The 26593-nt window shown below is 34.7% G+C and overlaps 1 protein-coding gene across 4 annotated transcripts in view; it reads right to left on the reverse strand.

The window, feature by feature from the left end:
• The window catches only part of Cnot2 (CCR4-NOT transcription complex subunit 2), an 87429-nt gene that overhangs the window by 47253 nt on the left and 13583 nt on the right, over positions 1 to 26593 (reverse strand). For 2 of the 4 annotated variants that reach the window (XM_042698650.1, XM_042698648.1), the window contains exon 2: positions 18496 to 18638. In XM_042698650.1, coding sequence (XP_042554584.1) covers positions 18496 to 18543 — 48 coding nt within the window. In that variant the 5' untranslated portion in view covers positions 18544 to 18638. Of the gene's footprint in view, positions 1 to 2840; positions 2899 to 18495; positions 18639 to 26593 lie in introns of all 4 variants that reach the window. The other 2 variants (XM_042698649.1, XM_042698647.1) reach the window with 2 other exon arrangements.

The raw sequence follows: 26593 nt of genomic DNA on the forward strand, positions 1-26593 counted from the left end.
AACACATACATCACACCACTTATGCCACCCCAAAATCTGCAAACTGAAGAGTGTTTCCTCTATAAAGGATTCTCTGATATCTGACTTTAATCTAGAGACAGTGTGCTATAAATGCTTCAACTAGAATAAACTGATTTTGTGGTTCTTCAAAATCTTAATATCTTAATTTTACTGGCTGTACTAGTAAGCCTCATATAGATTCAAATTAAAATCTCCAACATGATAAGCTTTACAAGTAGAGGACTATTAACAGTGGCTCATGTGATAACCTGCCTAGTAAACTCTAAATCCTGAGTTGAAACCCCAATATTATCAAGGGGGTGGAGGAAGAAGAGGGTAAGTATAACATGGTAAAAACAAAGCTCTAGTCATTAAAAAAGTGCTAATCTATAGGGAAAAAGTATATAACCATATGCTAACTAAAGCATTAACTGCAATAAATATCCTTTAAAAACAGTGGTTACAAATTTGTAATACAGCCTAAATTAAGTACTTTTTCATAAAATATTAGGATATGAAGTTATAAAATACAAATGGGAAGATAAATAACAGCATAAAAAGAAGCCACTAAGCTTTGGATACAAACCAAATCCACTACACATATAGGAAATATTTGAATAAGAGTGAACATCAGCCAGGCACTGGTAGCTCAAACCTGTAATCCTAGCTACTCTAGAGGCTGAGATCTGAGGATCACAGTTCAAAGTCAGGCCAGGCAGAAAAGTCCCTATGAGATTCTTATCTCCAATTATCTACTCAAAAACTAAAAGTGGCACAGTGGCTCAAAGTGTTAGAATGACAGCCTTGAGCAAAAGGGCCCAAGGACAGCACCCAGGCCCTGAGTTCAAGCCCCATGACTAACAAAAACAAAAACAAAAAACAAGTAAATATCTTAAGCCAATTCTTGAGGAATGGGGAACTAGTCTAATACAAAAGGCTGGGAAAAAGAGACTTTAAATGTCCACTGAAAAAAGGCAGACTTGCTGAGGGACACATTTTATAGCCTTGATAAAATTGTAGAATTTATGCCAGGTGCTGGTGGCTCACACCTATAATCCTAACTACTCAGTAGGGTGAGATATGAAGATCACAGTTCAAAGCCAGCCTGGGCAGGAAAGTCTGTTGGACTCCTATCTCTAATTAAACACCAGAAAACCTTGAGCTATGGTTAACTGGTAGAGTGCTAGCCTTGAGCTGAAGAGCTGAGGGACAGTGCCCAGGCACAGAGTTCAAGCCCCATGACCGATAAAAAATAAAAAAATTATAGAACTTAAGAGAAAATGGGAAGATAAACTAATGAGAAATCTGTATTTTTAGACCTAAAGTGCCAAATACTTGGTATCCTGATCTCTTTATGCTCACACACTATCTGAAGAAATGTTATCAGTCACAGACCATATTTAGAATGTGGTTTTCCTGAATTGTTTTTCTTTTAATTTTAACCTCCTTTATTCTGCTTTTTACATATCGTGCATTAAAAATACATTGTTTTAACCAGTAGTTTTACCCACCTTGTTATTCTTTGTTCTGCAATGACCCTTATATTTCAAAACAAAACAAATATAATCCCCTTGGTCTCAAAGGGACCCTGAAACGTGCCTATCCCTGTGATTCTGTAGATGCTGAAACCCCATTCCACCCTCAATTAAGGAAACAACTCAGGGTAATACAGTACAATGTAGGACAGTCTTCAATAAGTACTAGAACAGTCTTCACTAAAGGTTTCAGAATCAAGAAATGATCTAATAGAAGGAATAGGGTATTTGAAGACAAAATGTTGCTTTTGGTATCTGGAATTGAATTAATAACCTCAATTTTAAAAAGTCAATGTTATCAATTCAAAATCCTTTTAAGTCTGATAGGCAATCTCCCAAGTGTTTTCTTCATATTTTAAAGCAATTTAGCCTTTCTTCTTTGAAACTAAGCAAGTAATATGCAGATGATATTTTGATATCTTGTATCTTTCATGTTTTATCCTGGGCTTAATTTCTAATTTATTATACACTAAAGAATTTACAAATCACTGCAATATGAATGATATGAAATAAATCTGGGAGATCTAAAGAAACAATTTTCAAAATCTTTCTGAGAAACAAGAACCTCAAAAAGTAGTAACAGTAAGTGAGGTAATAAAGACTCTGGTTATACGCCTTCAATATTACTTTTAAACATCATGCCTTAAGATAAACAGAAAAATGCAATGAATACTGGCATTTTGCTCTCCTACATACTAGGACTTGGCTTAATATATTAGCTTATTCAACAAACAGTTGAACTGTGTACCATATACTGTGCCTTCTCCTAATACATACTTATTTTTGTTAACTATCAATGTAAAGATGAGAGAAGAGTTTCAGTCTTCCTTCAGGAGTTCAAATAAAAAGGTGATTGAAGTTTCTTTCTTGTAAAGAGTAAAAATCATAACTACCTGCCTAAAACCTTTGGAAAGAAAACAGCATATTTAATACCATGGAAATGTTAAGATTGCCACCTTCTGAGATTATTACATATGGCAAAACTGTCTTCAATGAGTTCAGTTCATGCCTTTTCTTTTTTGTCTTAGCTTCTTTTTTGAACATGAGTTTTCTGTTTCTGATATACTATGTGGAGAATACAAAATTTGTAAAAAAAACAAAAACAAAAAAAAACAAGTTTCTTTGCATTATAATATTAATGGTTTGTTCCACTTAAAAATTTCTTAGAACAGACTTCAATAATTTCAAGACAGTTTTCTGAAGAAACATTTGTAAACTAACAAAATGACTCACTGGTTAAATGGCCCAACATCTACTTTCAAAAACACCAGTATTTCCCCAAGTTGTTTCCCACTGTATACTTACCTGTGCAACTTCTTTCAACATTTGCTACTCTGGGGATTGGAAAGCTCAGAGCTGGAGGCTGAAGTGAAGAAGGAAAGGTTGGAGGGTGAGCCATGGCACCAGCCCCACACTAGGAGCTCCCCTGAGATATTACAGCAGGGTTGACACCATAGCTCTGAAGTTCAAACTCCAGCAAACGATAAGAAAGGAGTCCAACCAGAACATGATAAACGATGGGATTCTTCTGCTCTTTGAAAAATAAGGAAATCATGCTATAAAGATCTGAACATCCAGTTTATATATTGACTCCCTGTTCACCTTCATTACTTATCATCCAACCCCAGAATCCTTTTTCAAGACTGATTTAAAGTACTAATAAAACAAACAAAAAGGCAGCATTCTCTATATAAAACTGTACACTTGCCCAGAATATTCAAGGATGGTGCTTACCTGGCCATCATGAAAACATGTACAATATGTTCAAATAACTGCCTAGTCATTCCTCAGTCTCTTGCTCTCCTGAGTGCTAAGGCTCTCAGGTATGCTAACACCATCAACCAGCACAATGAAAGTCAGACTACATGAGATATACTTCCTAAAAAGAATGGACCAGTAAACTAGAGATGACTTCAGGTATATTCCTTGGGAGGAAATTAATTTGTTTTCTATATTGGTTATTTTTTAAAGATCCTTTCATGATAAAAGATATCTCTCATGAGAAATAGAGAAAATTAGAAGAAAATTTAATATTTTATAGAATTTTTAAAGAAATATAAAATTTGTTCACTGTTTTTTATTATTGCTACAGTGTGGAAGATTAAAGTCAAGGCCTTATACATGCTAGGTAAGTACTCAACTACTGAGTACATTCCCAACTCCTACTCGCTTTTATAAAACTATAAATCCTTGTTTAATATAAAGTAAATTACTTCAGAGAAAAATGAATTCTAGTATAAATATTAATAAAAATACATGCTAATTTTCTTCAAGACAATACTTAATAGCACAGACATTGCAATTGGCAACCCTATAATATTTATATTACAAAATTATACAGATATATCAAAATCCTAAATGAAGCATGAAGAAGCTAAAAATGAAAGTATTCTTTCAGCAAGGGTATACTGAACTTTAAAACACTTCTAAACATCTGTCCATGTAAATTAATTCAATAAACATTCACTGCACTGTACTATACAAAGTGTTTTATATAATTGGATTTTACTCTTCAGACTCCGTGTTTAATCCACCCAATTATTCAGAAAACATGAACATTACAAATAAAAGGGAAGAAAAGCAAAACACATTTATAGTAGTTTCCTATGCTATTGCTAAGGTCTAAAGACCTACTCTTCAATTCATTCACTATGATTTTCCCCTTAATGGACCCATCTCCAGGTGTTTGCACTTGTTTTATCCTTTAGGAATGCTGTTCCTTTAGATTTATCTAATGGTTTCCTACTTTACCTACTTCTGGTAATCAATCAGTGAGAACCTCCCTATTTCAAAGTACCCCTTCCCCAACCATTTTTTCTAAGTTACCTTTGTCATTTTCATCTTGAGACTTTACTTGAGTCTTCTCATGACATTTAATGTCAGATATATTAGGATGTCCTGTAATTTTGGCTTGTCTGTTTTCTCATAACCATATTGAAGTTACATATTTCAATGTCACATCACTAAAGGTGATAACACCCTTCTCAAGTGCAGTTTATATACTACACACATTTCCAATATTAGTACATAAATAATATTTATTATAGGGAACATTAACCTTGATCTTGGTGAAGGGGATAAAATTTCCATTGTTCTCCATTGTGCTAGGCTTGATCTCAGGGCCTGTGTGCTGACGCTGAACTTTTTGCTAACAGATAGTGACTACCACTTGAGCCACAGGTCCACTTCCAGCTTTCTGATGGATAATTGGAAATAAAAGTCTCAGGGACATTTTGGCTCCAGCTCACTTCCAACTGTGATCCTAGGATCTCAATTTCCTGAGTGGCTAAGATTACAGGCAGGAGCCAAGAGCGCCCAGTATAAACTATTATTTTTTAATTTAAAATGTTTTGAAGGGCTCTCAAAGTATGGAAATACTTGCTTAAGTTTTCATTAACTTATTACAGTATTCATCCATGGTTAGTGTCTACAGCAACTATTATATTAGTATTCTTATGATGATTTTACGTTTCTTGTTCCTTCAATATTTGTTAACTGAATGCTTTTCACAAAATAAATCACTATCTTAAATATAAGCACATATAAGTGGCCCATAGTGATATTAATAGGAGACAAGAATGGCTCAAACTTCAAGTTCTTCACACTACTAATATTCTTTTAGTTTTAGCATGGTCCCTTCATTCCTGTAGAATGTTTAAAATTTCCTGTGTTCCCAATCACCCTCTCAGTAATTCTTTATTCTTTTCTCTTCAAAAAAGAATTTCCATCATTCTCCCTGGAGAATGCTTTCAGAAAAGTATATTCCTTTTTGAATTAAATTTCCATTACTTTCGCTTAAAAAAGAATGCAAAACTTCCTATCTCATTAATGTTCCATACAGATTAAACAATAAAGGAATAATATAGTATCTAAATTTGTTTCCCCAGCTAAGATGATGAATAATTGATATATTTATGGGACTATTAGATTCTAGAGGATTTTATGGGAGAGAATTCAAAGAAATGATCCAATATTTTGAACTATGTTAAATAAGATAGATACTGTAATTAGTCCAATCATTAATTGGAATTCATTTACAAATCTGTACGGTTTTATATTTTTTTCAAAATTACTGTAAATTCTAAGATCAGAGTTTGGATTTATATATATTGAGATTTTTGTGTTATAAGATTACATATGCCTAATATGAGCCATGACTAAACCTCAACATAAAAGCTATTTTCTTTACCTGGTGTGATCTTCATCTATTTTTTTTTTTTGGGGGGGGGGGGGGGTGTCCAGTTGTAGGGCTTGAACTCTGCCTGGGTGCTGTCCCTCAGCTCTTCAGCTCAAGGCTAGCGCTCTACCACTTGAGCCACAGCGCCACTTCCGGCTTTTTTCTTTTTGCTTATGTGGTGCTGAGGAATCGAACCCAGGGCCTCATGCATGCAAGGCATGCATACCACTGAACCACCTTCCCAGCCCCTCTTCATCTATTTTATCAACTAAATTATAAACAATCTTAAGACTTCAACTTCTAGTTAAGATGAAGGAACAGCAGTAGAATAATATACTCCCCAACCCACCAAGACAATTTCAAAAGTGGACAAAGTACTATGCCAGAAAGTCTTAGAGGCCAGCTTAGGCCTTGTCCACAGAGGGAGAAAAATAAATTTTTTTAAAAAAAAACAAGAAATTTTTTTTCGAAAGCAGACTATCTGTCTATCTATTCTACACACATATACACTAAACAATGATTTCCAGACATAAAGAAAGAACTGATGGGAGCCTTGCTTGAACAGACTGGGATATATTGAAGAAAAGCTCAAGTAGGAAGAACCCCAAAATCTCTGTAAATTAAAGTATATTTAGGGTAGTCCATGGTAAGCAGAGTAAGCACACTATACTAGAATATCAGACAGAAGACAGCTATACAGGAAAGATCTGTGGAGATCTGGAGAGGGTCTCCAGATAAATACTAACCACTATGCGTATATGAGAAAACTGTAAGAAGCCTGAGAGTCACTTGAAAGTAACAAAAAGCAAATGACCCTTAAAGCTGACACAGGGCTAAGAATCATTTGTGTTCACCAAACAAAACAGAGAAACATTTTAATTAATAGAATATCTATCAAGTAAAATATTCAGAAAAGGACTGACTGGCTTAAGGAGCTGGGAGAAAACTGGCTCTAAACTAAAGATCATTCTGCTTAATGAAACTTTAAAAACAAAAACAATGAAAGTCACAAAGAAGTGCCAAGTAATGTACCTGAAACACCAAGAAATCTCAAGAATTTTAAATGAAATATAGAACAATGCTTTACATTTAACAGAATAAAGTTACAAAGGACTGATGCTGAAACAAAATGTCAAAAATAACAAAGAAAAAAAAACAAAGAAAAAAATCAACAGAAACAGACATTATTTCTGGAGACATTTTATGACAACAATGATATATAATCAGTAGAGGACATTATAATTAAATTTAATCTCCAAATCAAGGTAAAAAAATTGACTGCCATGGCTGAAAGACAACAGTAAACTGGAAAACATAATAATAAAATATTACCTTAAATAAAACATGAGGAAGTAAATGTGAATGACTGTCAGTAAGTTAGAGAACAATTTCAGGGTAATTTGAGTTCCCACAGGACAGAAAGCACAGAAAAATATAGGAAATATAGTGGAGAAGAAATAAAGAAAAAAATCATCAAAAAAAATCACCAAATTTGATTTATAAAGGCTATGAAGATGCTGTATTTCTTGAGAAGCACAACAAATTCAAAGTACTAGGGTTATAAATGATACCAGTTTACATCACAATCAAAACATATATCTAAGAGACATCATAAATAAAATGACAAAAAACATTACCCAAAGACAGAAAAGATGCATAAAATACATTGGACCCCAAATAAAAACCCCAGTATATTTTCACTAGAAATAGGATCTTGGTCTTGGTATGTAGCCAGACCAGCTTTGAACTAATCATTTCCTGCTTTAGACTCTAGAATGCTGGGATATGTAGGCATGCGGCACCATGAACAAATGGAATACTTTTTTTTGGGGGGGGGCATTATAGAGCCTGAATTCAAGGCAACCCACTTGGCAAGAATCTATCACTTGAGCCACACCTCCAGTACTTTTTGTTGTGGTTATTTGCATATGTATGTATATATTCTGGTGGAGGAAGGGAGGCTTGACTTCAGGGCCTGGGCACTGTCATTTAGCTTTTTCCACACAAGTCTGGCACTCTACCACTTGAGCCACAGCTCCTCCTCTGGCTTTTTTGCTGGTAAACTGGAGCTAAACGTTTCAGGGAGTTTTCTCCCCCAGCTGCCTTTGAATCTCAATTCTCAGATCTCAGTAACTCAGACTAGGATTATAGGCATGAGCCACAAGTACCTGGCTTGCTCTGGTTATTTCTGAGATAGGGTCTTGCTTTCTGCACACTTCTAGGTGGACAAGCACCCAGTTTGGGAGGTGGTCTCCCAAACTTTTTTCACGCAACTAGCCTAGATCTACAATCTGTTTCCTGAGTAGCTAGGATATAAGCATGAGCCACCAAAAATGTATAACAACATATTTTAAAGTTCTACAAGAAACACTGTCAAAATATTCATTACCCAGAAAAATATCTTTATAAATGAAGTAAAATACTTTTCTGTTATTCAAAACCTAAAGAATTCATTGCTATCAGAAATGCAATAGGAAAAAGGTTTTTTAAAAAAAAAATCCTTTAGATAGAAAAGAAATGTACCATAATGAAGAACATATAGGAAAGGGAAGTAAGGAAAAATGTAAAGGTAGATAAACAAAAAAAAAAGGGGGGGGGGGGAACAAAAATAAAAGAAAATGGAAGGAAGAATACTAAATCTATTTAATTATAGGTGACAAAAAGCAGAAATAAAAACTATCACTACCATTTTCAAATAAAGAACAATGAGATTACATTATAGAGATCACAGGAAGAGAAATTCCAAATAAGATCCTAAAAAAAGTATTAAACAAGTAAGTATAAATGCATACACATTTTGAGTATAGAAATTAAAGAACTAGGACTGGGAAGGTGGCTTAGTGGTAGAGCGCTTGCCTTGCATGTTTGAGGCCCTGGGATTGATTCCTCAGCACCACATAAGCAAAAGAAAAAAGCCGGAAATGGCACTGTGGCTCAAGTGGTAGAGCGCTAGCCTTGAGCTGAAGAGCTAAGGGACAGCACCCAGGCCCAAAGTTCAGGCTCCACGACCGGACCCAAAAAAAAAGAAATTAAAGAACTAAAAAGCCTCAGTCCAAAACAACTAAAAATGCTTCATGATTTATCCAACCAACAAATATTTACTCTTACTGTATATGTTAGATATTATCAGAAGGAAATACAGGAGACGACTGTGAAAATATAAATAACTGTCATTTTTAAATGTATTGCTAAGCACAGATGAGGGAAATTTAGCCTCCAAAAGTATTTTAGGCACATAAAAAAATAATTATTATATTAAGTACTTTCTGTTAGCCACTAAAGATTACTAAAAAAAATAGGCAACAGAAACAAAAAAAAAACTTACGTTTGGAAATAAGTCACTTAGCAAAGCAATAATGAATGACAACATATAATAAAAATAAATGTTAAAAATAATTACATATGGGGCTGAGGGACAGCACCCAGGCCCAGAGTTCAGGCCCCACAACCAGACCCCCCCACCAAAAAATAATAATTACATACTAAGATTTCATTCCTAGTAAAATGAACAAATCTCTAATAGAACTAATGAAAATAAAGAGGAAAATGCAGAGTAAGCAATTTTAGGAATGAAAGTTTCTTCAGTGGGAGGTAGAATGATAAAGGTGTAGTGTATACATAAATGAACATGTTAAGTTGAAAGACCTTTGTATATCAATTTGAAGATTATAAAAAGGAAGAAAGGCAAGATTCACATATCAGTAGGAAAAATATATGTTCTTCGGAGGAAAAAAAAATCTCTAAATCAGACAGTAGCATTAGGAGTAATTTCTTTACACTTAAATAAGCTTACCTATAAAAATTTATATATCATACCTCATATTTGTAACAATTTAAATCTTTTCCTCTATGACAATAAGATGAAAGATTACTAATATGTCAATATTTTAGCAGAAGTACTAGAAAGTTTAGAAAAGAAATGTCATTAAAATAACAATGTTAAATTCCGAAACTCTCATTTCCAAATGATACTATTCACATGAAAATATCAAAAAGACTGCACATAAATTATAAAAATTGTAAAAACAAGAAAGCTTCATAAGACTAAGAGATACAAAAATTTTGAGTTAACCACTTCAACAATAACACCTATAAGTATCTTTAAAATTACCATTTATAATCAATCAACAGACATACTTAAACATAAAGAACATAAAATATATTAAATATATGAAAATGAGATAAAGTATAAAAAACCCTAATATATAAACTCATGTATAGGACAAAAATTATAAATGTATCAAATCTTCTCTAACAAAAAACATAATTCTGTTTATAACTTCAACAATTTTGAGGGCTGGCAGGAGTCTTTACATTCATATAACAAATGATCAAGAAAAGCCAAAACATTCATAAAGCCCAACATAATCAGACAGACATCATTATTTAAAACAAAACTACAGTTTAAAAAACATGATACAGGTATATACGTGAACACATCAAAGTAACAGAAAAAGACAGAAGTAACAAGCCCATGCATATAAACCCTCCTATCCAAGGAGCTCAAGAGCACTGCTGATCAGTTTATAAAAATCAGATTAATGGTAAATATGAAAAAGCAAAAAAAAATTATTTTAGGAGAATAAACAGAGTGTCTTTACTTGCTGTCTCTGGCATCACAACAAACTGGGAAAAAATTTAATTTTGATATTATCAAATGACAGATAAGCATAAGCATTATGGATGGAACTAAAAATTGGTATATTCATTCTCATATTTCTAGAGGATCTTTTGAATTTAATGTATCTGATATTTTAGAATGACTCTGAGATAACTTTTGTAACTTAATAAACCTCCCTGTTTGGTTATTTTCATGTAATGCTTTGAAAATATGATGCCTTTTTTTTCTTTTTTTTTTTCATTATGAAAATACCGTACAGAGTGGTTACAATTACATGGGCAAGGTAATGAGTGCATTTCTTATCAAGCATTGTTGCCTCCTCCTTTGTTTTCCCTTCCCATCCCTTCCCATCTTGTTTTTATGGCTCTATTGCCCTATCATTTTTATTCCAATATCTGTTCCCACTTTTTTGGGGTTTTTTTTTTGTCAGTTGTGGAGCTTGAACTCTGGGCCTGAGCTCTTCAGCTCAAGGCCAGCACTCTACCACTTGAGCTTTTCCTGCCCAGTCTGGCTTTGAGCCATGATCCTCAGATCTCAGCCTCCTGAGTAGCTTGGATTACAGGCGTGGGCCACTGCACCTGGCTGTTATCCACTTTTATTCCCTTCATCATTGATAACCTAGGAGGGAATGTGGGTGGATCACTCTCCGAGAGTTCACTGAGGTAGACTCTATTAGTCACTTCAACCTTACCATGCAGCCCCTTATCCTCATATAATGAAGCTGGCAAAATCTATCCCAGTTTCAAACTGGTAGGATATACTTGCCAGTGGAATATCTGCTGATATGACTTTGGGTGCATCTATTCTCAGGTCTATTTGCTATCTCAGTGCTTCTACTCTATATACACAAAAATTGATAAATGTAGGTTTTTATGTCCGTTCTCATATACATGTATTTTGTGTTTTTTTTCTGAGTGCTCTCTAACTTAAGTCACAGCTCCACTCTGTGCCTTTTGGTAGTTAATTAGAGATAAGAATCTCATGGACTTTTCTGTCCAGGCTGCGGACTTCCTTGTCCAGGCTGGCTTTGAACTGTGATCCTTAGATCTTGCCTTTTGAGTAGCTAGGATTACAAGTGTGAGCCACCAGGGACCAACTGTCATCAGTTTTATTATAAATACTTTCACGGGTTTTGCTGTCTAACTGTCATATTTTTTATTAAGAACAAGTTAAATTAAGAACAAGTTAATTAAGAATAAGTTTTAAAAAAAAAGACCAACCTGTCATAAGCAGTATTATTATCTCAGAATCAGCTTTGCTTGCTTCTATATTTTCTTTAGTGCACAGAAATATTTGCACTAATTTACTGATTTTTAGTTTAACAATGCATCCCATATTCATAATTGAGACAAATCATTTACATTAAGAAACTTTGTGAGACTATTTTGTATTTTATATATAAAGCCTAGTGTCTGAATGGCCAAGGGTAGAATCACAGTTCTAAAATGAATACACAGGTCCTCCACTTTAAATCTTCTTGGGAAACACAACAGCCTCTATCAGAAACCATGTGACTTAGCCTAACAGAATTTCCGTGGCCTAGAGGAATTATTAAAAATAAAAATTAGCCGGGCATCGGTGGCTCGTGCCTGTTAATCCTAGCTACTCAGAAGGCTGAGATCTGAGGATAGTGGTTCAAAGTCAGCCAGGGCATAAAGTCCGTGAGACTCTTATCTCTAATAAACCACTCAGAAAACCATAAATGGCGCTGTGGCTCAAAAGGTAGAGTGCTAGGCTTGAGCTGAAGAGCTGAGGGACAGTGCCCAGACCCAGAGCTCAAGCTCCACAACCGACATACATACATACATACATAAGCCAGGTGCTGATGGCTCACACCTGTAATCCTAGCTACTTAGGAAGCTGAGATCTGAGGATCACGGTTCAAAGCCAGCCCAGGCAGGAAAGTCTATGAGACTCTGATCTCCAATAAACCACGAGAAAACCAAAAGTGACTCTGTGGCTCAAGTGGGAGAGCGCTAGCCTTGAGCTGAAGAGCTGAGGGACAGCACTCAGGCCCAGAGTTCAAGCTCTACAACTGACAAAAAAAAAATTACTGCCGAGTGCCAGTGGATAATTCCTGTAATCCTAGCTACTCAAAAGCTGAGATCTAAGGATCACTGTTCAAAGCTAACCCACGTGGTAAACTCCATAAGAATCTTATTTCCAATTAACCACCAAGAGCCAGAATTGGAGCTCAAGTGATAAAGTGCTAGCCAGCCTTGAGCAAAAAAAAGCTCAGGGTCAATGCCCAATCCCTGAGGTTCAGGCCCCAAGACTTGCAAAGACACACACACACACACACACACACACACACACACACACACACACACACACCAGCCCCAAGACTTGCAAAGACACACACACACACACACACACACACACACACACACACACACACACACACACACACACACACACACACACACACACACACCAGCCACTTTTACAAAGGGTGCTATAAACCAAGGCTGTTGGTGAAACTTGCTATTTCAAAAATTCAGCCAGACATGGTGGGACATGCCTATATATCTCCACTACTGGAGATGGAAAATAATAGATGCAAGTCTGAGGTCATTACAGTCAGTCAAGTACAAAGACAGTGAACCTTATTTTAAAACAAATTAAAAACAAAAGTACTCAAGTGTTATAATACTTTTCTAGAAAGTGTGAAGTCCTGGGTTTAAACCCCAGCACCACCAGCAAAAGAAAACAAACACCACTTCAACAGATGATTTTTAGAAGGTAAGGTAAGGAAGAATATGCTTGAATACAGCATATTCAAGGAAATGTTAGCATCAGGTAGCACTAAGCCAACCAATGAACAATTCAAGAAGATTCATGGTTGCCCATTACATCAGAAAGAAAAGCCAGAAATGTCAAATAAGTATCTTCTTCTTCTTCTTCTTTTTTTCCCCCTAGAAGGCAGGGATGTTTCCTATGAGAGGAAAGAGAGACTTTGGTACCAGTATTAGGCTTGAGCTCTGAGCCTGGGCACTTTCTCTCAGCTTTTTCACTCACAGCTAGTGCTTTACCACTTGGGCTACAGCTCCACTTATGACATTTTGCTGCCTGGCTTCAAACTATGATCCTTAGATCTCAGCCTCCTGAGTAGCTAGGATTACAGACAAGAGCCACTGGCACCTGGCTAAAGTATCAAATTTTATTCTAAAAAATCAGTTTAGGTTAGAGTCAGTTTCTTCTGTGACAGTATGATCATACTATAAGCCAAAGCATCACATTAAAAAATGTCATTCTATGGGCTGGGAAGGTGGCTCAGTGGTAGAACACTTGCCTTGCATGCATGAGGCCCTGGGTTCAATTCCTCAGCACCACATAAGCAAAAAGAAAAAAGCCGGAAGTGGTGCTGGGGCTCAAGTGGTAGAGTGCTAGCCTTGAGCTGAAGAGCTGAGGGACAGCGCCCAGGCCCAGAGTTCTGGCCCGACAACCGGACACCCCCCCCCCCCAAATGTCATTCTAGCTGGGCACCGGTGATTCACGCCTGTAATCTTAGCTACTCAGAAAGCTGAGATCTGAGGATCGTGGTTCAAAGCCAGCCCAGGCAGGAAAGTCCATGAGACTCTTATCTCCAATAAACCACTAGAAAACCGGAAGTGGCGCTGTGGCTCAAGTGGTAGAGTGCTAGGCTTGAGCTCAAGATTGCAGGGACAGTGCCCAGGCCCAGAATTCAAGCCCCACGACCAACAACAACAACAACAACAAAAAGGTCATTCTAAGAAGCAACCTCATTTCAACAGCGTTTTTGCTCTGGGAGAATGAAACATAACAAGTCATCACTTTTGCAGTTTTCGCTATCTCTCGCTAGAAAATAGTAAATCACGGCTATTTGTTTTCAAGAGTTTCAAGAGAAAACTATCAACTAATTCACTGGATTCTAAGCATTTGCTGTTAAATTTATTTCTTCACCAGTTCCTTCTTTCCTAATACCAAATAGCAACAATAACTAAAATCTCTTTTTTCTGGGCACCAGATGAGGACAAATCTTCAATTGCTAAATATCTCTTTAGAAAAAGTTCCTTTACTTTCTTTTACTACAAGTTCTTTATATTCACTATGTGTCTTTAACATACTACTTGACGTAGACTCTAAGGTACTTTGAAGCTTGTGGATTTTGAGTGTAGCAGAGAGAATCAACAGGAAGTCACTAGTATGGCATAATTATAACTAAAATATTATCAATTGAAAGGTATATTTGAGTTGTAAACAATGAATTTTAATAAATGTTATAAAAATGAAAATTGAGACTCACTGCTTATTTCCACTGACATTTTAATTAAAATTTTAAAGAAAAACATTAATTTGTAAATAGTTCTATATACTCCTACATACTAAACAGAAATGTAGCTACCAATGCATTTCTACATACTAAATAATTAGGAAACATGTTTTTAATGCTTTATGCTATGCAGGTGTTTAAGCAATAGATTATCTAGGAAATTATTTAGGATTGTGGGCTAGAAATTCATTACCTTTGTCCTAGTCAAAATAACAGAATAAGGCATTTTTCAAAACAAATAAATGTTTGTGTATGTGAACACACATACATAATAAAAATAACAAAATAAAAATGAAACACAAAAGTCTAACTAATGATTACTTCTGGGAAAGGTGGCAAGGGAGGAGCTATAACATGAGGTACTTCCATAAGCATAAAAAATAAACTGCATAATACCCATTTGTTAAAATCAAACGTAACAAATCGCACCTGCAGTTAAACAGAGAAAGGTATGAAAAGATACACACAAAACTGTTGAGTAAGCTGTGAAGGTAAACTTTCACATTATATTTTACATTCTTCTTAAACATTCTTAAACAGCATCTGTTACTTTTATCATTTAAAGAATAGTAATAAAAAGTTCCATTCAGAGTAAAAACTGTGAAAATATTATTAATAAGTTACCTGGCATATTTCCCCATTTCATCCCATCAGTCTGATGATTCATTATTGAAATTGTATACATTGAACTTACACTGGATAATATGCTAGCTACTAGATGAAACAAGACAAACAGATATGGCTCTAGTGTCTAGAAGCTTATTACAAACAGCAGCAAAATCTTGCAACTTTCTGCAATGATAGAAGCTTTCTAATCTATAACCTCCACTATTAACAGCATATAGCTATTAAACACTTGAAATATAGATTATGTGATTGACAAATCAAATTGTAGTATTAATTAACCTGAGTTGAAACAGCCATATTTGGTTAGTACCTATAGTATTAAATAACACAAATCCACAGGAAGACAAAGACAAAATAATGACTGCAAGTTATTATGTTAAAATTAAACTAGAAATACACAGAAAGGCTGTCAAAGCAAGAAAAAGGAACATTGAACCCATAGCAGAATGGCTTCTGGAGAAACGGAAACTCTTGAATCAAAAGAGAATCAATATACTTAAAGGCTTGAAAGTGTAAAACGTGCATGCCAGGGATCTTTAAGGAGTTTTTCATTTCTAAATTAAAAAACAACTATTCAAAGAAGTAACACAAAAGGCACTGGGGGAAACGTTTTTAATAATTTTTTTAAAGCATGTGGAGGACCAGAATGCAAACAGATTATGCAAATGTCTTATAGTATGATTAACAAAGGAATAGCTACTGATAAGTTAAATTGGTAATTATGATAATTTAGATTTGTGCAAGCTCCTAGCCTGGATAAACTAATATATGTAAGAACATCTGGCAAAAAACTTGACATTAACATTTCCTGGGCAAAGTTTGATAATCTATGTAAAAAGAACAAACTATGAAACATTTAAATATACTGTCTCATTTGAACTAAGACACTAACCTATCCATTGAAATAAACTGCATCTATTGTATTCAAATTCCAAATATCCAATTTAATTTATAGAAAAACTAAAGAAGTACTGCAATAAAAATGAGTACTTCATACCCATTGTGAGAGAATGTACCTTCCTAGGTTAAATTCCTGCAGTTCAAATCAGGTCTATAAGCAAAGACAACCAGAGAAATAGTCTTCTTGTTAAACTTGCATATTAGCATGTTATCAGTATGCTTAAATAAACGTAAGAATCTAGAGTGTTCTAAAAGCAAAAAGCTGTCAAGGACAAATGAAAAGTTATAAACTTAAATACCAAGAATTTCTACTTTAACTATGAAAAAAATAACAAAATTCCTCCAAAGTCAAAAATTTTAAACAAACTTTCTTCTTAATATATACAAACTCTAACAGATGTTAGCAGAAATATGAATTTCAGCTTGCTCATTTATTTAATATTCATTTGAATAGCTACATGCTTATCATGCTAGATAAAAATTATATCTCTTTGTCTTTTTCAGAAAGGCTTAAAAGATAAAATAACTTTACAGTCCAGATGTAAACTATTTCAAGGATTTAAACTATTAAATTATTTAATGCACACTTAAACTATTTCAATATGCATTAAGTATCACTATGAAACAATGAAAGATAAAAGAAAATGTTTTTGCATAGCAAAACCCTAACCAAGACAGCATTTTCTTGGAAAGTTCAAAATTTGTAATATTAGGAAATGAATACAAAAGTACTTTTAAGAAGCATAAGAAAAAATAAGCAAATCTCTTCATATGTAAAACATAATCCTGCTTTATTCCTTAAGTGTCAGTTTTGGACTACTACATGAATATGGGTACGAGAGTCAAATTAACTATACTGTATCATATAAAACTTCTGTACTCACACTTTAACATCCAGATTATGAGTGCTGAAATGCCACATAACCTAGAATCATAATATTCCTAGAATAATGTAGTAAAACCTACCAAAAGCTCAAGAAGTATGACTAATCAAAATCTTATGAGGAGGAGCTTCAGCAAGTACAAATAATGAGCAAAGTCTATGTTGGTCAAGTCTATGAGAACAGCAACAACAAAAAGGTTACAGTACAGTTCCCACTTTCTCTGGCTGATTAAAATTGTAAACATCTGGCAAGAAATTTCATACCTTGAATTAAATTTTAAATTCTACAAAGGTTAAATACATACGCAGTTAAAAATTAGAGACAGTTTCCAAACCAGAACCCAGATCTTTTAATAGAAGACTCTGCTATTACAAACCACACAATCTCATTTACAATTTTCCACTGTTCACTTTTTCAAAAGGGAAGGAGGGAGGGAGGGAGGGAGGGAGGGAGGGAGGGAGGGAGGGAGGGAAGGAAGGAAGGAAGGAAGGAAGGAAGGAAGGAAGGAAGGAAGGAAGGAAGGAAGGAAATAATAAGTAGACAAAACTGAGTAGCTAACCAAAGCTGTTGCTATCAGACTAGGTATGCCTTCAAGGCCCTGAAGGAATGAAACTGTTGAGGTAAACGGAAGATACATATTTGTGAAAGATGCCTGAAAACTGTTCAGCATTTTAGATTACTAGATAATACTGTAGCATTACAAATGAATAAAGCAGATTTTGTTTTTAAAAAATTAAATTAAAATGTTGTTAAAAATTAGTTTATAGTATAGTACTATCTCTAAAATTCACTTTTTTGGGGGGAGGGGGTCCGGTTGTGGGGCCTGAACTCTGGGCCTGGGCGCTGTCCCTCAACTCTTCAGCTCAAGGCTAGCACTCTACCACTTGAGCCACAGTGCCACTTTCGGCTTTTTTTTTTTTTGCTTATGTGGTGCTGAGGAATCGAACCCAGGGCCTCTGGCATGCAAGGCAAGCGCTCTACCACTGAGCCACCTTCCCAGTCCTAAAATTCACTTATTTTTAAAAACTCAAAGAAATTTGATTGGTACATTTGAAGTATCCCTATACATACACCTACGTATACGAGATGGATATTATTAGCCAACTTATTAAACAAGAAAACAAGCATTGTAAGGACAGTAAACAAATGACAAATTCACAAAACTTGGGTGTTAAATAACTTGAGTCTCATTCTATTTCTACTATAATTTTGTCCACATTTCTGAGATACTCATGAAAAATACAATGCTTCTACTGAAAAATACATATGATGAACATGCTTTATTCTGAAAAATATCACCAACTATATCAACAGTAAATTCTAACATTTCTTTATGACTGTAACTTAAATTTTTCAAATTCACATATATCCAGTAGAGTATTTCCAACTAAGATGACACATTAAACAGTTCAATGTAGCTATAACCAATATAGAAGGGAGAAAAAATAAAATCTTACCTGGTAGTTTCTTTTCTCAGATAATGTATGTCCATCAGTCCTCACCATAGAGTCGTGTCCTTTCCTCACAGTACTGGAGGCAATCAAATAGAACTGTCACTCAAGGGTCGTGTCACAGGAAGGACCGCCCACCAGTTCTCCCTCTAGAGTGGAATTATCCAAAAGCCATCAAAATTACTAAAAATATATGAACAGCAACAAAATACATCCAATATTATATACACACAAAAAATCCTCATTATCTTATACTTTTATCTAGGGAGCACTAGACTCGCAGATATATTTCGAGATCACTCTTCCCTCTTTACTCCTTTTTTCTCCAATTACAACTATACAACACCACACACAAAGAGGAAATTTAAAGTGAGAAAATCAAAGTATATAAAATAGCTCACCCCTTGACTACCACCTTTTTTTTCTCTTCAATATTGCCTTGTTAGTCTCAGCAATATTAAATTAATTCAGATTCTGCCATTTAACTGAATTCTTATGTAAGGGAATGATAATAGGAATGTAAGTTACATTAGGGGTGGGGTAGGTTTGATGCTGGTCCTGGGGCTTGAACTCAAGGTCTGGGGCTCAGACTCTGATATTTTTGGCTCAAGGCCAGCAGTCTACCACTTGAGCCACAATTCCACTTTCCACTTTTTGGTAATTAACTGGAAATGGACTTTGCTGCCCCAGGGGACTTCAACCCATTTTCCTCAGATCTCAGCCTCCTGGGTAGATAGGATTAAAGGCATAAGCACCAGCACACAGCTAGGAATGTTAAGTTACTTTTATAGTTACTGATTAAAGGCATGTGTAAAGCTTATTTCTATGCCATAAAATGAGAGCATCCTATTTTAAGGTGATTTATAAATATAAGCCCAATTCATTTATTAAAATTTACTCCAATGAACAACAAAAATGCCAACTTCCACTGATGGGTTTATCTTTGGGTCTCCAACAAAATATAATTGTGTGTGTGAGAGAGGCACTCACTTCTTAACCTGGATAAAGATAAATAAATCCAAAAAGATGTATCCATACCTACAATATATTGTTGCTAACCACTAAAGTTTATATTTACATTTAGAGCAGTAATTTAAATCCTAAGAAAAATACTTTAGAAGTCAATGAATAATTATAATCATAAAGAGAGCATACCAATATTATTAAAATAAAAAATATCTATATGGGTTACCTTTAAAAGCAAAATGGAGAGAAATTTTGGGGGGGGAGGTCCGGTCATGGGGCCAGAACTCTGGGCCTGGGCGCTGTCCCTCAGCTCTTCAGCTCAAGGCTAGTGCTCTACCACTTGAGCCACAGCGCCACTTCCGGCTTTTTTCTTTTTGCTTATGTGGTGCTTAGGAATCGAACCCAGGGCCCCATGCATGCAAGGCAAGCGCTCTACCACTGAGCCACCTTCCCAGCCCATGGGGAGAAATTTTTTAAATAAGCAAGGGGAAAATAATATTGTTTTTAAAAAAGTTCATGTGACAAAATCCTATCTTCTATCTCCTGTTTTACATATGTACTAGCACAAAGTTCGTGGGCACTAAGTTTTTACTCAATTTTTACCATCTTACATTGTGTAAATTTGAATTAAAATTGGAAGATGTCTGACTCTACAACAAACCTGTAATTGCTCAGTACTAATTTATATATATATATATGATTTATATATACAAGCTTATATGTAGATTTGAAATTAAGTATGTCTCAAAAATAATAAACAAAGATTTTTTAGCTATTTGTATTTACTTACTACCATCTACCATTAGGCAAGGAATTAGGAAAATTATCATTTCTTTGACCATTAATTCATTTATATTACTGAACCAAGAAAAGGTGTTGCACAGGACAGGCAAGCACTCTACCACTGAGTTACATATCCTCAGCTTGGAATTAGGGTACTCAGAAGGAGCATTACAAAGTAAAGCAGATCCAAATGTTGTACAATCATTAATTATAATTATACAATCTAATTATATAAGAAACGATAAGAATGAAATCATATATACTAAATAATATGGGAATAGTACAATTATGTAATCAATCAATTTAATATCCACTTTGGAGAACTGCAGATTTTAGTATAGAGGAAAAACTTGTTTACTTTTGTTCCCTCCTCTAGGAATAATTTCAAATACCTTATGACCTAGGTTTCAATCCATAACCAACATCAATTCCAACCAATACTGTAATTGATCTTTTCTAGAAAACAATGGAGAAATGAACTGAGGGAACATAGAAAAAAGCCACCACTATCCTCACTATAATGTAATAAAAATGGTTTACCAATATATTGTTGATAATCTCCATAGTGGAAATAACAAGATGTATGTGTGTACAAAGAAACAAGAAAATAAGAGAACATGAATACTACTGTTTACACAGTTTTTTCAAAGAGCACTGTAAATGTTCAAGAGTCAGAAAAGACAAGTACATATTTGTAAACTACAATGAAACTGTGTGTACTCTGGTCCTAGGGCTTGAACAGAGAGAGCCTGTGTACTGTCCCTGAGCTTTTTTGCTCAAGTCTATCACATAAGCCTCAGCTCCACTTGTCTTTTTGGTGGTTAGTTGGAGATAAGGAATCTCTTGGACTTTCTTGCCCATAGTAACTTCGAATGATCCTTAAATCTCAGCCTTTTAAGTAGCTAGGATTATAGAAGTAAGCTACTGATGCCTGGCTAGAAGAAATAACTTTTATCCATTTTAAATAACAAGAAACTAGAGTTCCTTGTTCATTGCATGTAGTTTTAAGGCTGGTAGGAAGAGGTATGTGGAATCTATACAGGAGCCTAATGTTCTCATGGAGTTAAATCAACCATCTAAAGAAGTTCCAAGTTAGGGGAGACAGCAAGGCACCAGAACAGAAACTGAAGTTAAAGAACTCTAGAGATTCTGGAGAAATTCTCTGAAGACATTAATAGTCTAGAGAAAATGCCTTTCAAAAGAAATAGTCAAAACATGTTCACATCATCCAGAGACAAAGACCTCATAACACAGGGTATGGTTCAGAAGGTAATCAGTTGCTTAAGCAATCAAATAAAATAAACTTTAAAGAGTTCCAGGATCAGCACTATAAGCTTCAAACAAGCTCCAAACTAATGCAAGTAACATATGAAATTTTGCCATGTAAAAGGATTCAGATTGCTAAGATCCTTAATTAACTCACTCATAATATCCTAGAGAAGGCAGAACTATAAGGATTAAAATACTAGCCGGCCGCTGGTGGCCCACGCCTGTAATCCTAGCTACTCAGGAGGCTGAGATCTGAGGATCACGGTTCAAAGCCAGCCCGGGCAGGAGAGACCAGGAGAGACCGTGAGACTCCTATCTCCAATAAACCACCAGAAAAAAAACCGGAAGTGGCGCTGTAGCTCAAGTGGTAGAGCGCTCGCCTTGAGCTGAAGAGCTGAGGGACAGCGCCCAGGCCAGGCCCAGAGTTCAAGTCCCACGACCGACAAAAAAAAAAAAAATACTGTAAAACAAAGTGGCTACAAAAAATTTTGCAGTATGAGTACCTCAATTTTTTTTTTTAAATATTCCATGTCAATGTAATTAACTCTTTTTTTCTCCCCCTTAACTGCTCAATAGTATTCAAAATAATATCCAAGTATTTTGGAGGCTGGAAATAGTATCTAAAATACCTAAAATTTAGTAATCATTGTAAGTCTTTAAGTTAAAATGTAAATTTGGTTAGGTTAAAATCAATGAACCAACTGGAGAGGTTTCACTTAATACAAAGGATATATTTAGGTTGGCTATTAATTGGAACAAGATATGACTGATTTCATAGAAGCTTAATATAAGCTCCTGTGATGCATTATCATTAAATAGGGTTTTTAAATTCTACAAGTATGTTAATCAAACTTTTCTTCTTAACAGGCCCAGCAAAGATGCAATCTCAAAAATATTTCCTTGTTGTTAGGAACTCATTTTTAATTTGGCTGCAAGAATAAATGTCTTCAAAATCATGACCTGATGACTATGGAACATATGAGAAACTAGGCTGATAAAACTCACAATTTCAGTTTCATATTGGTCTGGGGAAAGTGCCACAATAACTAAAAGTATTTTTTCTGAGTATCTTAATAATGTGGGTCTTACAGTTTTATAATTAACATGCAAAAGAATAGTTGTTTATATTTACAAAGAAAAATAAAATTTAATCCGCAATATTCCCTTGAAATAATAATTCAGTTTTCTAATTTTTAAATGTCTTCTATAGTGGTAGCTTTCCTAATATATATATATTTTTGCAATTCTAGAAATTGAACTCAAAACCTTACAATTGCTAGGTATGTACTCTACCACTTGAGTCACACCTGCAATCCCTTTTTGCCTTTTTTCAAATAGGGTATCACTCTCCCCAACCCAACTTCAGACCATAAAGATTACAGGCCTGACTATCACACCCACTAGTTTGCTGAGATGGAGATGTGAATAACTTTCTGCATGGTTCCAGGAAACTAGGAACCACCATCCTCCCAAACTTTACCTTTGGAGAAGCTAGGATTACAGATATGCCTCATCATGACTAGAAACCTAATATACTACTTCTAACATGTGTATTATTCTCTCACAAATATTCCAAGAATTCTAGACCCAGTAACAGACAGCTGCAGAGATGCAGGAACAGTGCTGGCATTGAAGTACTTAAGCAAAGCTAGTGAGTATGTATAATGAAGCATTAGGCAGGCAAGAAGATTAAGGGTAGACGCAAAGTAGCGATTACAATGATAGGTAAAAAGTAAGGGTATTGCTTACCATTTGCCTGAACTAAGTATCAGCCACACAAGTTTTCTCAGTGTTTTTCAAGCATATTGTTAGTTTTCCATTTAGGGCCTTAGTATTTATTGCTCCTTTATAGATGATCTTACCCTAATTTTTCAATGCCAAATGCCTTATTGACATTAACATTTCTCCCAATCTGCATTCAGAAAAGCCTTAGGGAATTTCTAATTACATGAATTTTCATTTGTTTTCTGTCTCTAATCCCTTAGAATCTAAGTCCCTTAAATAAAGGAAACTTGTCTATAATGCTTACCACTGTTATTTCAAGTGCCTCAAAGAGTGACACCCAACAGATATATTTTATTAACTGCACCACAAAAAAGATCAAATCCTTTAGTAATTTTCAGTTTATGAAAATATCATTTTCCTTCAAAGGACTGCAGAGAAGCATCTTCTGATAAGAGTAAGACCAGCAATCAGCTTCGTTTTAAGTCAGTTAGTGGGAATCATTTAAAAACAAAATTTTTAAAAATATAAACCTCAATTCATTTCCTTTTATCCTAATGTAGGAAAAGGCTCCTTGAGTTTAATATTAACCTGGATTTTCACATGATCTTCCTTTGTATAAATCATATCTTTTTAAGATTTCCAATTTCATTTTATTAATTTGAAAGCCTTAAGTGTTTTTATAGAATCTTCCTGAACTTTTACTAATGTTTTTCAGGGTTTTATCTTTGTTTTTTACTGTTGACACAACATCTTACACTCATGGTTAACTTTCCAATAGCTACTTTACTATGGTATTACAATAGTTTTTCAGACCTTCAAACTTTCTCACATGATTCAAGAGTGAATGGTCCACAGGCATGGGAAATATACCACAACCATATAAGGCCTCTGAAATCATTTAGTACATGACAGATGTGTACTTCTCATATGATTCTTGTAGGCTGGCTCCCAGCCACCTGCCCGCATTGTTAATTTTGTATGTCAGTGAATGACATTCAAAATATCCAAATGGCCTTTGGCAGAAAAAAGGTTCTCTACCTTTGAATCAATATTTTAATTATACCACCTTTTCATAACTGATTTATTAAAGGGGGAAAGGGGAGGAGAAATTACATCTTCATTTAACTAACTAAAACTTAGGATTTCCTTAATTAAAAATACAAGCAAAAAGCCCATGGAGGTATTAACAACTTTCAACTATGAATTTTATTACCAGTGGGAACCATAGATATTTTCACAATCTTCTGTTGCTCCACATCTAAATTATTATTTAAACTAAGCACTAATCTAAAAATTACTATATACTATATTGTTCTAACATTCATGTTACTGATTTTATTAAATCAACATTTTAACTGTATTATAGTACAAGCTTATGTGCTTAATTCTCTATGTGCAAAATATTATTTTGAGAAATTCAAAGGACCATAAAAGTTCATGAAACTAAAAGGTGAAGACTCTCGTTTACAAAAATATCATGCACTAGGTTGCTGGCAGAGGATAACCTAAAAAAAATGGCCTTCTAAGAATTGGAAAAAGTTTCAGAGCCTATTTATTAGAAATATCTTGGTTTTAGAGATAAAGAAATTAAATTTAGTGTGAGTTAAGTATTTTACTTGGGATCTTCATATGCAGATCTTCGTTCAAAATCTAGAAAAACCATGGAGGTATAGCTTGGCACACAAGGTCTAGCACACACAGGTCTTAAGTTTTAGTCCCAGCACCATCAAAAAAAAATATAAGGGGAAAAAAAGAAAAAAAATCTAGCACTATAACATTTTTAATGTTTTGATGTATAAGAAAATAATAAAGGCAATATAAAGATCAGCCAAAAATAAATGCTAAAAAATTACTTAAGAAAAAAACTATAAAGAAAAAAGAGCTGGTTTAAAAATAAAAATTATGGCTTAACATGTCAAAGTATTTTGAAAGTTACTTCCCCACAAAAAAACCTGAAGTGTTTTAAAAAAAAAGCTACTAAGAAAAAAATTAGGGGCTAGGAAGATAGCTCAGTGGTAGAATGCTTGACTTGCATGCATGAAACCCTGGGTTCAATTCCTCAGCACCACATAAGCAGAAAAAGCCAGCAGTAGCACTGTGGCTCACGTGGTAAAGTGCTAGCCTTGAGCTAGGAACAGTGTCCAGGCCCAGAATTCAGGCTCCCCGACAAATAAAGAAAAAGGAAGGAAGGAAGGAAGGAAGGAAGGAAGGAAGGAAGGAAGCAAGCAAGCAAGCAAGCAAGCAAGCAAGCAAGGAAGGAGGAAAGAATTAGTAAGACCTTTGCAAACTGAACATACTGAAATATTATGAATGACATTAAACTCTCCCACTTTTCTTAAAACATGAATTCCTTGTTTTATTTTGCCACCTAACAGATATAAATGAATTTCACATCCCTCTTGATTCTATAGTAAGAAAGATAACCAATTAAGCACAATAGTAAATATTAAATGGCAATTAGTATTAACCAAAAGTAGTCTTGAGTATGTAAAACTGGAGTTAGTGAACCACCTAATGAATATAGTTGCTACTGCACAACTCTGGCTGTTGTTACCAAGAGCTGTCCACTCATCCTATAAGAAACAAAAATATCGTTCAAAAATGATAAAATAAAGACATCTATAAATGAACAAAACAAAGGTAAGTCATCATAAACAAATGTGTTGTAACAAAATAGTATCAAAAGGGAACTAATGCTGATAATACTAAGTAGGAAATAAAATATCATGAACTAAAGAAAATAAACACTATAAATATGTGGATATATACAGTAGACCAGAAGCTGTAATTTTTCTTTTTAAGGGTCAGGAAGATAAAAATACTTTAGGCTTTGTGGGCCAGTCTCTGTTGCAACTAATCAATTCTGTGTTATAGTGCAAAAGCAGCAACAGACATTACATAAATGTTACAGGTGAGCTGTATTCCAAGACAACTTTATTTACAAAAGTAGGAAAACAAACCTCTAGAAAATTCTACCAACTATTTAAAAAATAATGATATACTGTCCTCTGGAAAATACAACATAAGGGAATATTTTAAAGTCATTTCTATAAGAATAGCCTTATGCTAACCTGTTAAAACAAGGTATCAAGAAAAGAAGACTGAAACACACAAAGAAAACTATTCAAAATATACCTTCATATCACATTCAATAAAATGACAAAGGTTAATATACTATGAACAAATCAAGCATTATCTGGGGAAAATAAGGCTGATTTAATATTTTTAAATCAATGAAAAATATCATGACTGGAGATCAATAGCTTATATTTATAATCCAAGCTACTCAGGAGACTTAGACTTGAGGATCACAGTTTGAAACAAGCTTCGACAGACAAATCCATGAGACTCTTACCTCCAA

Source organism: Dipodomys spectabilis, unplaced genomic scaffold (assembly GCF_019054845.1).
Source record: "Dipodomys spectabilis isolate Male_0828 unplaced genomic scaffold, ASM1905484v1 ptg000234l, whole genome shotgun sequence".
Taxonomy (NCBI): Eukaryota; Metazoa; Chordata; class Mammalia; order Rodentia; family Heteromyidae; genus Dipodomys; species Dipodomys spectabilis.